Source organism: Cetorhinus maximus, chromosome 16 (assembly GCF_964194155.1).
Source record: "Cetorhinus maximus chromosome 16, sCetMax3.hap1.1, whole genome shotgun sequence".
Lineage (NCBI taxonomy): Eukaryota > Metazoa > Chordata > Chondrichthyes > Lamniformes > Cetorhinidae > Cetorhinus > Cetorhinus maximus.
This window is the reverse complement of record NC_135894.1, coordinates 30,370,332-30,385,467: the sequence shown is the minus strand read 5'-3', so window position 1 is coordinate 30,385,467 and position 15,136 is coordinate 30,370,332. Positions and strand designations below refer to the sequence as shown.

General features: G+C 42.8%; 1 protein-coding gene across 2 annotated transcripts in view; it reads left to right on the top strand.

Annotated features, from left to right (window-relative positions):
- Positions 1-15,136, top strand: part of vwa8 (von Willebrand factor A domain containing 8) — a 414,855-nt gene that overhangs the window by 226,061 nt on the left and 173,658 nt on the right. For both annotated transcript variants that reach the window (XM_078559607.1, XM_078559606.1), the window contains one exon: positions 11,147-11,352. In XM_078559607.1, coding sequence (XP_078415733.1) covers positions 11,147-11,352 — 206 coding nt within the window. The remainder of the gene's footprint in view (positions 1-11,146; positions 11,353-15,136) is intronic.

Sequence of the window (15,136 nt, the reverse complement as noted above, 5' to 3'; positions counted from 1 at the left end):
CAAAGCAGGAAACTTATAGGCCGGTTAGCTTGACTCCTGTCATAGGGAAAATGTTAGAAGCTTTTATTAAAGACGTTGTGACAGGGCACTTGGAAAAGTTTAAGGCAATCAGGTAGAGTCACCATGGTTTAGTGATGGGGAAATCATGTTTAACCAATTTATTGGAGCTCTTTGATAGAATCACATGGATAAAGGGGAACCAGTGGATATAATGCACTTAGATTTCCAGAAGGCATTTGATAAGGTGCCATAACAAAGGTCATTGTAGAATACAAAAGCTCGTGATGTAGGGGATGATATGTTGGCTTGGATAGAAGATTGGCTAGCTAACAGGAAACAGAGGGCAGCCATAAATGGGTCTTTATCTGGTTGGCAGAATGTAATGAGTGGTGTGCCACAGGGAAGGGTGCTGAGGCCTCAACATTTTACAATTTATATAAATGACTTGGATGATGGGGCAGATGGTATGGTTGCTAAATTTGCTAAAGACACAAAGATAGGTAGGAGAATAAGTTGTAAGGAGGCTGCAAAGTGACATAGGTTAAGTGAGTGGGCAAAGATCTGGCAAATGGAGTATAATGTGGGCAAGTGTGAAATTGTCCATTTTGGCAGGAAGAATAAAACGGAAGCTTATTATCTAAATGGAGAGAGATTGCAGAGCTCCGAGATTCAGAGGGATCTTGGTATCCTAGTGCATGAATCACAAAAGGCTAGTATGCAGGTAGAGCAAGTAATTAGGAAAAGCTAATAGAATGTTATTCTTTATTGTGAGGTGAATTGAATACAAAAATAGGGAGGTTGTGCTTCAGTTGTACAGGGCACTGGTGAAACCACATCTGTTATACTGTGTACAGTATTGGTCACCTTATTTAAGGAAGGATGTAAATGCGTTCGAAACAGGTCAGAGAAAGTTTACTAGACTAATGTCAGGAATGGGCGGATTGTCTTATTATATTGTGTACAGTACTAGTCTCCTTATTTAAGGAAAGATGTAAATGCATTAGAAGTAATTCAGAAAAAGGTTTACAAACCAGAAATGGGTGAATTGTCTTATGAGGAGGAAAGGTTGGACAGGTTGGGCTTATATTCACTGGAGTTTAGAAGAGTAAGAGGTGACTTTATTGATTCAAGATCCTGAGGAGGGGTCTTGACAGAGTGGATGTGGAGAGGATGTTTTGTGGGAGAATCTAGCACTGGGGGTCACAGTTTAAAAATAAGGGGCCACTCATTTAAGATAGAGATGAGAATTTTTTTCTCTGAGGGCCGAGAGTCTTTGGAACTCTCTTCCTCAAAAGGCAGTGCAAGCAGGGTCTTTACCTGGAAAAGCTCAGCAGGTCTGGCAGCATCGGCGGAGAAGAAATCAGTTAACGTTTCGAGCCTTCATGGCCCTTCGGCAGAACTGAAGCCAGTGGCTTCAGTTCTGCCGAAGGGCCATGAAGGCTCGAAACGTTAACTGATTTCTTCTCCGCCGATGCTGCCAGACATGCTGAGTTTTTCCAGGTAATTCTGTTTTTGTTTTGGATTTCCAGCATCCGCAGTAGCTTTTAGCTTTTTGTTTTTATCAAGCAGGGTCTTTGACTATTTTAAGGCAGAGCTATATAGATTCTTGATTAACAAGGAGGTGAAAGGTTATCAGGGGTAGGCGGGAGGCTACAATCAGATCAGCCATGATCTTATTGAATGGTGGAGCAGGCTTGAAGGGCCATGTGGCCTACTCCTGCTCCTAGTTCGTATGTTTGTATGACATCAAAAGCTCTAATTTGGAATGAATTTGACATCAAATTTGATAGTGTGTTCAAAGCTATCCAGTGCACTCAAAGCTATCCAGTAATATCCATTGAAAAATGCAAGGAAATTAATTACTTAAATATCTGAAATTATTCAGTTTTTCATTTTGCCCAAAAAAATCATTCCGCTTTGCATAGCACGTGCTTGAGAGCACCGCATGATCCCCAGCAGTTCTTACTTCATTTTAATCTCAGGGTCTAAACTGTCCCACCCCTCCCCACCGTCTCAGATATCAGGGTCTAAACTCATCTCCCGTCTCTTTCACTCCAGCACTGACTGTCTCCCTCCAGCCTCCAAACTGTCCCCTTTGTCCCACCCATGTCCAAACACCCCCTCCACCCCTCGCGTCAGCCTCCGGGCCTTGGGACTCGCCGGCCTCTCCACCGACCTCTCTGGATACCTCCCACCCCCGACCCCGCTTGACAGACACCCACCCCCCCCCCCCACAAATTCTCCAAAACTTACTTCATTGCCACAGTCCTCGCTGTTCCCGTGCCGACTTCAAATCAGCACCAGGGTTGGCTGGAAAACCTCACTTCCAGTTTCCAGCGGCCCTGTGAGCAGAGATTTTTGGTTGGTGGGTGGGGGAGAGGCGGAGGGGGAAAGAGGTGTGTAGAAGGAGAAGGGGAAAGATGGGAGGGGCATGGAAAGAGTTGGGGGGGAAAGAGGGGGAAGGGGAAGGGAAAGGAGTGGGGAAAGAAGGGAGGGGAATAAGGGGGCGTTGGGGAGAGAATTAAGAGGTGTGGTGGGAGGGAGCGGTAGTGAGTGGGAGGTTGGGTGGGAGTGTGGTGTGGGTTTGAGGGGTAACCTTACACACTGCATATATAATCAGCTAAGACTTAGGAAAATTTTGGTTGTGTAGTCACACTTTGTTGCGATTACTGCAGGACATCAATTGATGACAATGTTGTCAGTTGATAGCTACCATTTGACATTGCTAGTATGGTTCTGAGTGAAAATGAAATAGAATGATAGCCAGATGACTGCTTCTGAGTGCAAGTGATATAAAATGATGACAAAATGATTGCTTTTGAGAACAATTGATGTCAAATGATGGCAAAACGATGGCAATTGAGTGCAGTTGACATCAAATGAATGCTGTTGAAAACAAATTATGTCAAATGATATGAAAAATTTTTGGTATCTAATTAACAACTGTTCACTGCTACTCTCTGCTTTCTGTCTCTTGGCCAATTTTGTATCCACACTACTACGATTGTCTCTTTCAATCCAGGGGTTTTAATTTGGCTAATAAGTCTATCATGTAGTATGTTATCAAATTGCCTATTCGAAGTCCATATACACAATGTCAACCACACAGCCTTTAACAAATTTGTATTGGTTGTCATTTATTAATCCATGTTTTTACAAGTGGCAATCTGTTTATTCCAGACTATGGCCACATGAAGTTCCCCACCATTGCCATTAGGCTTACAGGCCTAGACTTGCCAGGTTTATTCCTCCCCCTTTTTTGAACATTTGCACTCCTCTGTCACCACTCCTATGTCCAAGGACAATTGAAATATTATGGCTCAAGCCTCTGCTATTTTCACCCTTCCCATAGTAACCTCAGAAGCATCATATACGGCCATGGTGACTAGAAAAAGTAGTGAGTGCTGCTAAAAGGGAATACAAGAAAAAACCTGAGGGATATAAAAGATAACATGCAATTTTTACAAGTATACTAAGAGAAAAAGAGTGGCTAAGGGTTAATGTGGATCCTTTGAAGACAGGTGCAGCTGATATTGTCATTGAAAATAAGGTTTGCTAAATAAATAAAAATTTGGAGGGCCATCACAGGTGTGGCAAGCTAAATACATTGGTTCCTGGGATGAGAGGGTGAGCAGGAATTGAGTGGACCAACATTCTTGAGTTTAGAAGGACGAGAGGTGATCTCATTGAAACACAAGATTCTGAGAGGGTTTGACAGGGTAGGTGATGAGAGGTGGTTTCCTCTGGTTGGAGAGTCTAGCGTGAAGGGGCATAGTCTCAGTATAAGGGGTCGGCCATTTAGGAGATGAGAAGAAATTTCTTCACTGAATGTTGCGAATCCTTGGAATTCTGTACCCCAGAGGGCTGAGTGCTCAGTTGTGGGGTATATTCAAGGCTGAGATCAATAGTTTTGGACTCTGAGGGATGTGAGGATCAGATGGGAAAGTGGTGTTAAGGCTGAAAATCAGCCCTGATCCTATTGAGTGATGGAATAGGCTCCTAGGGCTGTATAGCCTACTCCTCCAATTCCTTGTGTTACTTCTGATGAATGTCCTCCTTTGATGTAACTTTGAACTCCTGATAGCAGCCCATTAACTCCTGCTGATACGTTGCATATCTGATCATTAGATAAGGACCCAAATGAGCTCATCTGTGATGCCCTCTAATAGAATAGTAGAAAAGATTACCAACAGTCTAGGTCACCAAAATAGGAATAGCCATTGTTTGAGGTTGTGCCAGGTACCAGCAAAGAATTCAGTCAATTCTTTCAGGAGTTGGAGAAAAAGAAGGAAAGAAATAAAAAATGGTAGAGGACAATATAATGTTTGCCTGTACTTTGTATTGGTCTTCACAGTAGAGGAAAATAATGAAGTAGCAGAGTTATGAGGAAAACTAATAATAAATAAAGGTTAGAAACATATTTATTTGACATAAAAATAAAAATGATAATGAAGAAATAATGAGATTGTAGATTGACAAATATCTAGAATCTGATGGTTTCCACCCCAGGGTATCAAAAGAAATAGAATAAGAATTTGCAGATGCTTTATTGATGATATTCTAAAACTGTCCTGCTTCAGGAATTATACATACATACGTGCATTCATATGAGCATACGAATTAGGAGCAGGAGTAGGCCATTCGGCCCCTCGAGCCAGCACCACTATTTGACAATATCATAGATGATCAGATTGTGGCCTCTACTTTCCTATCCACCCCCTATACCCTTTGACTCCCTTGTCAGTCAAGAATCTAAATCATTCTCTTTGAGGAAGAGAGTTCCACAGACTAACGGTCCTCTGAGAGAAAAAAATTCTCCTCATCTCCGTCTTAAATGGGAGACCCCTTATTTTTAAACTGTGTTCCCTGGTTCTAGTCTCACCCACAAGGGGAAACATCCTTTCAACATCCATCCTGTCAATTCCCCTCAGGATCTTAGATGTTTCAATAAGACCACCTCTCATTCTTCTAAACTCAATGGATACAGGCCCAGTCTTTCCTCATAACACAATGCCTTCATCCCAGGAATCAATCGAGTGAACTTCCTCTGAACTGCTTCTCATACTGTTATATCCTTTCTTACATAACAGGATCAAAACTGTACATGGCACTCCAGATGTGGTCTCACCAACACCCGGTATAAACGTATTAAGACTTCCCTACTTTTATATGATATCCCCCTCATAATAAAGGCCAAAGTTCCATTTACCTTCCTAATCAACGGCTGCACCTGCATACTCACTTTTTGTGATTTATATACCAGGACACCCAGATTCCTCTGCACCGTAGAGCTGTGCAATCTCTTTCCATTTAAGTAAGATGCTGCTTTCCTGTTCTTCCTGCCAAAGTGGAAAAATTCACATTTTCCCACCTTAAACCACACCTGTCAAATTTTTGCCCTTCTGGTTTGGAAAATCACCCATGTTGTTCCATTATTTAAGAAGAGTGGGAGAAATAAACCATTATAGACATTATAGACCTATTAGTCTTGCTGTGAGGAAGTTAGTGGAATCTGTCTTTAGGGACATTGACTGAGCATTTGAGCAAACATCAGCTTATCAGAGAGAGAGAGAGCCAGCACAGATTTGTAAAGGGTAAGTCATATCTAACAAATCTAGTTGAATATTTTGAAGAGGTAATGAACACAGTACGTAAGGAAGTGTCAATAGGTGTTATTTATATAGATGTCCAAAAGGCATTCAGTAATGTTCCACACAAGAGACTGTTGGCAAACCTGAAAGCACATGGTATTGGAGGAGACCTTTGACGTGGTCAGGTACTTGATTAGTGTTAGGAACTAGAGAGTTTAAGTAAGTTATATTTGTATTTGTAGGTGTTAGGAATGAGCTATAGCTTTAAGTTGAAGTTTTAGCTTTAAGTTTCATTTATATTTTTCTATTTGTGGGTTAAAAAAGTGAAACCTGAGATTTAGTTTCATCTTTGACTGGAGACAGCAGATCTAAGGCTTTGTTTGTGTGCCTAAATTTTAATGAGATTTTACGACTCTTGAAGGGAAGGTAAAACAAACACAAGGTAAATGAAAACTGTGCTGTTGCCGAGCAACAGGAGTCCAGAGATAGGGACCCACACAGAGGAAACCAGAAAAGCAATTTTAGTTCAGGATTCCAGAGAGGCTGGTCACAGGAGAGGGAAGTACAGGAGCAGGTTCCAAAAACTAAAGAAGCAAGTCCCCAAAGCCATGGAGTAGAACAGGAAAGGTCGCAAGAGGACAATTAAGTCAAAGGATAAGGACAGGAATCTGGAAAAAGGTCCTGTTAAGTGAAGTTAAGAGTGAGGAGCAGAAAGAGGGGCCAAGCTTTTTTAAATTCATTCAAGGAATATGGGCTTCGCTGGCTAGGCCGGCATTTATTGCCCATCCCTAATTGCCCTTGGGAAGGTGGTGGTTAGCTGCCTTCTTGAACCACTGCAGTTCATGTCATGTAGGTACACCCACAGTGCTGTTAGGAAGAGAGCTCCAGGATTTTGACCCAGTGAAGGAACGGCGAAATATTTCCAAGTCAGGATGGTGCGTGACTTGGAAGGGAACTTACAGGTGGTGGTGTTCCCATCTATCTGCTGCCCTTGTCCTTCTAGATGGCAGTGATTGTGGGTTTGGAAGGTGCTGTCTAAGGAGCCATGGTGAATTCCTGCAGTGCATCCTGTAGATGGTACACACTGCTGCTACTGTGTGTCGGTGGTGGAGGGACTGAATGTTTGTGGATATGGCGCCAATCAAGTGGGCTGCTTTGTCCTGGACAATGTCAAGCTTCTTGAGTGTTGTGGGAGCTGCGCTCATCCAGGCAAGTGGGGAGTACTCCATCACACTCCTGGCTTGTGCCTTGTAGATGGTGGACAGGCTTTGAGGAGTCAAGAGGTGAGCTACTCATCACAGGATTCCTAGCCTTTGACCTGCTCTTGTACCCAGTCCAGTTCAGTTTCCATTACAGGAGAATTTATAGTGGAGAACAGGGAAATGGCAGAGGAACTAAACAATTACTTTGCATCTGCCTTCACAGAAGAAGATGCAGAAAATCTCCCAGAAATACTAGGTGACCAGGGAACTTGTGAAACTAAGGAACTGAAAGGAATTTATATTAGTAAAGAGTTAGTATTTGAAAAGTTAACTGGACTGAAGGTTGATAAATCCCCTGGACCAGATGAGCTGCATCCCAGAGTGTTGAAGGAGGTGGCTATAGAGGTAGTGGATGCACTGGTGGTTATCTTTCAAAATTCTATAGATTCTGGAAAGGTTCCTACAGACTGAAAAGTAGCAAATGTAACCCCATTATTTAAGAAGGGAAAGAGGAGAGAATGGAGAACTACAGACCTGTTAGTTTGACATCAGTTGTCATCAGGGAAAATGTTAGAATCTATTATAAAGGATGTGATAACTGGACACTTAGAAAGCATTGGTTAAATATAGGCAGAGTCAACATGGATTTTTGAAAGGGAAATCCTTTTTGATGAACATGTTGGAGTTTTTTAAGGATGCTACTTGTAGTATAGATAAAGGAGAACCAGTAGATGCAGTGTATTTGGATTTTCAGAAGGCTTTCGATAAGGTTCCACACAGGTGGTTAGTAAGCAAAATTAGAACACTTGGGATTGGGGGTAATATACTGCTATGGATTGAGAATTGGTTAACAGACAGAAAACAGAGAGTAGGAATAAACGGGTCATTCAGAGGATGGCAGGCTGTTACTAGTGGGATACTGCAAGGATCAGTGCTAGGATCACAGCTCCCCGATCCAGAGAGACTGCATAAGAAAAAGGAGAAGAAGGAATTTCCATGCTGAATAATGATTGTTGCTAATGAAACAATAGCTATCATCAACAGATCCCTGGGAAGTTACCTGCAGAAGTGATTACAATGCAAAAATGCAGCTAGGATCACAGCTGTTCACAATCTATATCAATGATTTGGATGTGGGGGCCTATTGTTGTAATTTCAAATTTGCTGATGATACAAAACTAGGTGGGAATGTAAGTTGTGAGGAGGATGCAAGGAGGCTTCAAGTGGAATTAGATAGACTAAGTAAATGGGCAAGAACATGGCAGATGGAATATAAATGTGAAGTTATCCACTTTGATAGAAAAAAACAGGGAGACAGATTATCTCTTAAATGGTGAGAAGTTGACAAGTGTTGGTGTCCAAAGGGACCTGGTGTCCTTGTTCATGAGTCACTAAAAGCTAGCATGCAGGTGCAACAGTTAGTAAGGAAGGCAAATGGTATGTTTGCCTCTATTGCAAGGAGACTTGAATACAGGAGACAGGAGTAAAAATATCTTGCTGCAATTGTATAGCGCCTTGGTGAGACGGCGACTGGAGTATTGTGTACAGTTTTGGTCCACTTAGCTAAAGAATGATCTACTTGCCATAGACGGAGTGCAACAGAAGTTCACCAGACTAATCCCTGGGATGGTGGGATTGTCCTATGAGGAGAGAGTGAGGAAATTGGGTCTGTATTCTCTAGAGTTTCAAAGAATGAGAGATGATCACATTGAAACTTACAAAATTCTTACAGGGCGTGACAGGGTAGATGTAGATAGGATGTTTCCCCTGGCTGGTGAGTCTGGAACCAGGGGACACGGTCTCAGAATAAGGGGTGGGCCATTTAGGACTGAGATGAGGAGGAATTTAATCACTCAGAGGGTGGTGAATCTGGAATTCTCTACCCCAGAGGGCTGTGGAAACTCGATCATTGTTCAAGACAGAAATCAATAGATCTGTGGAGACTAATGACATCAAGGGATATGGAGATAGTGCAGGAAAGTTGTGTTGAGGTTGATGGTCAGCCATGATCTAACTGAATGGCAGAGCAGGCTCAATGGGCCGAATGGCCTACTCCTGTTCCTATGTTCTTAATTAATGGAGTGCTGCAAGGATCAATGCTTTGAAGTCAGCTACTTTCAATCTACATCAATGGCTTAGGAAGGTAGTATAATATATTCAAATTTGCTGCAGTGTAAGGTGTAAGGATGCAAAGATGTTGCAAAGAGATGTAGAAGGTTAGGTGATTGGGCAAGCATGTGGCAGAATGAATTTAATGTGGAAAAAATGAGAAAATGTACAACTTTGGTTGGAAGAATAGAAAAACAAAATATGTGTTCAAGGCTGCGTTCTGCTAAGATTCCATCACCCTCACAAGTATTCAGATTGTGAGTGCCATGCTCCCAGAGCATTTCAACTCTGCCTGCCTCTCGTTATATACTGTTCCATAAACAAACTTAACTGGCTGTCGAAGACCAGCTGTCAACCAGCATTATTTAAAACTAGAAGTTTACAATGAAATACCATTTTTTTTCCTACCCATTTTGGTTGACTTGCTGAATTCTTCTGTTTAAGTATTGAGTGCTATTGACATTGAAAAACGTTTGATGACAGTTACTAGCTGTCAGTGCAAGGGAACTGATTTAATAACAGTAAAGCCCGGTTGTAAACTTAGGATGCTTCACTGGTTGTTTTTGTATATACCTAATATGGTCAGGCTGAGTAACATCACCTTAGCTACCTACACTAAACAAGTCCCCATTCACCAATGTTTAAACAAAAATATCAAATATGGGGTGATAAAAACAAAAAGCATATTGACTAACGGACCTCTTTATCAAGCCTCAAATTTTCAGATACTGCACCTCCTCACCCCTCAATTTCACGAGGTTCCACTGGTGATGCAGAACCTCACTTGGGGTAAGAAATAAAAGCTTGCATTTATGTAGAGCTTTTCACAACCCCCTGGACATCTCAAAAGTGCTTAAAAGCAAATGAAGCATTTTTGAAGTATAGCCATTGTTGTAATATTGGAAGCACAGCACAGCAAACTGCCCCAACAGCAGCATGATAATGACCAGATAATCTGTTTTGTGATGTTTATTGAAGGATAAATTGACTGGTCAGTACACCAGGGATAACTCTCCTGCTCTTCTTTGAAATAGTGCCATGGGATATTTTACATCCACTTGAGCAGGCAGATGGTGGCTCGGTTTAACGTTTCATCCGAAAGATGAAACTCCTGCAGCTCTCCCTCGGTGCTGCACTGGAGTGTCAGCCTTGATTTTTGTATTCAAACATTGGAGTGGGACTTGAACTCAGAGGTGAAAGTGCAACCAACTGAGGCATAGCTGATACTCATGTGGTTTATATGCCCACTTTGCAGGGATTGAATTTTTTGCAAGTGGAGAAATATTCTAGCATTTTGGAGGCTGTGTTGACTGCCAAATTTAAGGCAAATTGTCTTTCACCGGATCTAGCAATTTTCTCACTAGCTGCTGACTAGCCGCAATGCTTTTCACTTGAAAAATACAGTGCCATATATAGGCCTGTCGAGATAAAAGTGCAGTACGGTTTTTAATTATTGATTGGATCTTTATTACTGCTTTTTATATTGTTTTATCTGAATTTTATTGGTTAATTATTTTTTTGTTGTTGGACTTGATTTTTTCCTGGGGTTACAAGTTTTTATTTCAAAGTAAAACACTGTCATCTTTATCCCGAGCAGCTTTTTGCGGAGCATGATGTGTCTCTTGCTGCAGAAGCTCTGTAAGCCACACTGGCCTGCCCTTCAGTTTACTTACCTGATGGCTTCCATGTGTTCTGGTACTTGTTCCATACAGGGAACCTCAGGGTAAACCCATCTTTACTAATGCTAGCAGATGATGGTGCCACACCCTAGTGCTATCCTCAAGACAAGTACAAACAATATTTGCACTGCATTGTTCCAAAGATGTTTCGTTTATTGGTTATAAAGGGTCACATGATTTTTGCATTATGGGGATTTGAGGTTATAAAATGTTATCTGTCGCTACAATGGGTGCAGTGGAACTGTTCTTGTCTCCAGCCCCTTGAGTATTTTGGGAGAAACAGACTGAGATATACGATAATAGCCATGTTATAAGATTAATGACTATATGAAATAGTATGTGAGCATTATCAGGGTCATTTTGTGAGGTCACCATTCCAGTGGGGAGCATTGGTCAAAGGTAGATGATATATTGGAGTAGTTCAGTGACCCACAGTCCCAACTAGTGATACTTCACGCTGGGAGTAGAACCATGTAAAATTATCCCTCAGAAGAGTAGATGGTATTAGCAGTTCGTACCTTTCAAACAATGTGATGTATTAAGTTGTTTATTCCTTTTTCGACAGGTGATATTTTTAGCTGCAATGCAGTTGATAATCCCAAACCCCGATCTGAACTTGCTATGCTTCGACAGTATGGTCCTGATGTCCCAGAGCCAGTTCTTCAAAAGCTTGTTTCTGCCTTTGGCGAATTGAGAAATATGGCTGATCAAGGAATAATAACCTATCCTTATTCAACAAGGGAGGTTGTTAGTATTGTAAAACATCTACAGGTACGTGAGCTCAGGTAGACACCCATTTATCTTATACATATACAACCCCAGAGGCCTTCAGAAATGGGTGTGAGCTATAGTCATTGTCTTAGAATACCAATGCTCTCAGACTAGAAGGAATGTCACTTAGAAAAAAGCCATTGATCCCATGAAACCTCATCCTTCAAATATCTTAACAATCTTGAATGCAAAAACCTCATGTTAGGATCCCAGCTGAGGTCACCCCTGGACAGGGCTGATCCCAGAGTGGATCCCAGCTTGATAGGTCCTAACTTTTAATTTGTTTGTTTGGATACGTGGAGAGTGGCTACTGAACAGTCACCGGAGTCAGCTAATGAACTTTTAACAAAAATATAAAACATTTATTAAACAAGAAAAGATGAACTATATTACAATATACCTTCATCCACAACTATACCTTTACAGATATATACAGATTTGTAAGGATAAACACAAGCTACAAAAGCTATCTTATACCTTAATGTTCACAGTAAATACACAGTCCATGTAAACCAATAGGCGCCCTGTGGTCAGACACACTACACTCTGAAACCAAGTGACGGATGCCGCCTCAACCAGATGCTATGGATCTCTCCTCAACTCTTCTCCTCCTTCCGCCACCCCCCCCCCCCACCCCACCCCCAACCCCAGACGCTTGTCACACTATGAGCCAACCAGCCTCACTGAACCCCATCTTTCACATGAGGGGTTCCAATCTCCACTCTCCAAGAACTCACTTTGGAATCTTCTCCCAAACCAATGCTTTCTCTCAGATGCCTTCCGCAAGAGTTCACCTCAAGGATTTCGAACCCTCCTTCTGATGTTCCTCTTCCCTGGGTCACCACATGCATTCAAGCTGTCTTCCACACACTGTCTCTTACCGACTCAGTCGACAACAGTACCACTGCTTCACATGCCCGTAGCAAAGAGTTACAGACCTTCAGCCATCTCTTTGGACCATATTGCCTCTTACAAACTGTTCTCACTTTAAATCTGATTTCTGCAGCTTTTGTCTCTTTAAATCTGAAGCTTGGAGCCTTTCTCACTGCCCCTCACTCTTAACTTCACTTAACAGGATCTTTTTCAGGCTCCTAGTCCATCCTTTGACTAGAAGGTCTTTTTGGGACTTTCTCCTGTTCCACTCTCCTGGATTTTGGGGTCTTTTATTTAGCTTGGGACTTGCTATCTGTCCCTTTTGCTCCAGTCTCTCCCTGGCAGCTACTTTCAACCAACTTTAGCTTGGAGCTGGCTATCTGTCCATTCTAGGTGACTTCTGTTTGACAGGTGTCTTCCAAACCAGCTGAACTCCAACAGCTTCCAAAACAAACTGCTGTTTTTCTTCTTCTGTGTGTCTGTGGGAGGGACTCTGTGGAGCTCTGTTGCTAGGCAACAGCACTGTTTTTTTCTACTCTTGTCTGCTTAACTTAGTTTACAGTCATAAAACTCTCATTAGAAAAGCAAGCACCTTTTAAAGTGAAACTAAAACTCAATTTGACCTTAACACACAAATACAAATCAAACTTAAACTTTAAAGCTAAAACTCAATCCTAACACCCACAAAATACAAATACAACTTACTTAAACTGTCTCTGTTTTCTAACACTAGGCTGACACTCCAGTACATTACTGAGGGACAGCTGCACCATCAGAGGTGCCGTTTTTCGGGTGAAACTTTAAACCGAGGCCCCATCTGCCCTCTCAGTTGGATACAAAAGATCCCATGGCTTTGTTTTGAAGAAGTGCAGGGGAGTTATCCACGGTGTATTGGCCAATATTTATCCGTCAATTAACCTCACGTGGGACTATCTGGTCATTAACACACTGCTGTGGGAGTTTGCTGTGCACAAATTGGCTGCTGTGTTTCTTACATTACAACATGACAATTCAAAAGTTCTTCATTGGCAGTAAAGTACTTTGAGACATGTGATTGTGAAAGGCACTATATAAATGCAAGCCTTCCCTTCCCCCCCACCCCCGTCCCGCCCTCCATTCCTCCCTCTCTTCCCGCCCTCCCTTATTCCCGCCCTCCCTTATTCCTGCCATCCCTTCCTTCCGCCCTCTCTTCTTTCCTCCCTCCCTTCCTTTCTCCCTTCTTCCCTCCCTTCCTTCCTTCCTCCCTTCCTTCCTCCCTTCGTTCCTCCCTTCCTTCCTCCCTTCCTTCCTCCCTCGCTTCCTTCCTCGCTTCCTCCCTCCCTTCCTCCCTCCCTTCCTCCCTCCCTTCCTCCCTTCCTCCCTTCCTCCCTTCCTCCCTTCCTTTCTCCCTTCTTCCCTCCCTTCCTTCCTTCCTTCCTTCCTTCCTTCCTTCCTTCCTTCCTTCCTTCCTTCCTTCCTTCCTTCCCCCCTCCCTCCCTTCCTTCCCCCCTCCCTCCCTCCCTTCCTTCCTCCCTTCCTCCCTTCCTTCCTCCCTCCCTCCCTTCCTCCCTCCCTCCCTTCCTTCCTCCCTCCCTCCCTTCCTTCCTCCCTTCTTCCCTCCCTTCCTCCATTCCTCCTTCCCTCTCTTCTCTCCTTCCTTCCCTCTCTCTGCCTTTCTTTTCCTCCTTTTATCCATCCTTCCTCCCTCCCTCATTTCCTCCTTCTCCCTCCCTTCCTCTTTCCTTCCTTTCTCATCTCAGCAATCACCTGTATTTATTTTTCTAACTGCCTGCCAGATTGTTCCGCATTATTTTTACTATTGATTTCCCAATTTTCCTTCTGCTTGCTGACCCCCCCGCCCCTTCCCCACCCCTGTACAGCTAAGCCAGCTGGACTTGGATCTGGCTGCATTCCCCAGAGGAACCATCACTTTCACAAGTATTCAGTACATAATATCAATTAGAGAGTGAGATATACTTATGGGACTCCTTCACTACCTGACGGTCACCCATTCCCTCTCAGCCAGCACACCATTAAGCTGCAGGGTGACCACCTCCAGAAACGTGCTAACCACTTGCTTAAACATGCCTTTGATGTCTAGGTCATTTAATTAGATTAGGAAGAATAGCCAAGTACTGACTCTGTAGGGATTGCCTTAACACCTCTTCCCAGCCTAATGTGAAGAGGCTGCTTTTTTCTCTATCTCCTGCACCTGGCCACCAATGCATGCTTCATCTTCAATGATCTATCTATACATCCAGGTTCAGATAATTTGTAGAGGCCATATTGTCCCAGGAAGCAGATGACATGAAGTTAGGAGGGACTGTGAGCAGTGTAGGGAGCAGGAAGTTGCAAAAGGACATGGACGGATTAAGTAAGTGGATAAAACTATGGCAAATGGAGTACAATGAAGACATGTGAGATCATCCACTTTGGGCCGAAGATAGATTATTAAGTGTATTTTCTAAATGGCAAGAATCTGGGAACTGTAGAGGATCAGAAAGATTTGGAAACCCAAATTCCAAAATCATTAAAAACTGATTGGGAGGTACAAAAAGTGATCAAAAAGATGATTGGAATTTTAGCTTTGACCTCAAGGAGGCTAGCTTACAAGGTTGAGGAAGTTATGGGACATCAGTGATGCTGATGACTGCATTCTGCTGGCCGAAGACAAGCAGGACGATCCATGATGGCTGAAGAGCTGAGAAGGTCAAGCCTGAAATGAGCATCTGGGCTGAGCATCTACAATAACGAGACATACCCAATGGCAATTCACGGTGAGTCTGATGAGTCAGCCTGCAACCATTGCGAATGTGGATCAATTTCAATTTCTGGAATTGAAGGTCACCATAAAAGAGGATAGCAGCTCTGAAATCAAAATAAGACGAGCAATTACCAACTCTACAACTGATCAGCTGCATGAAATATGGAG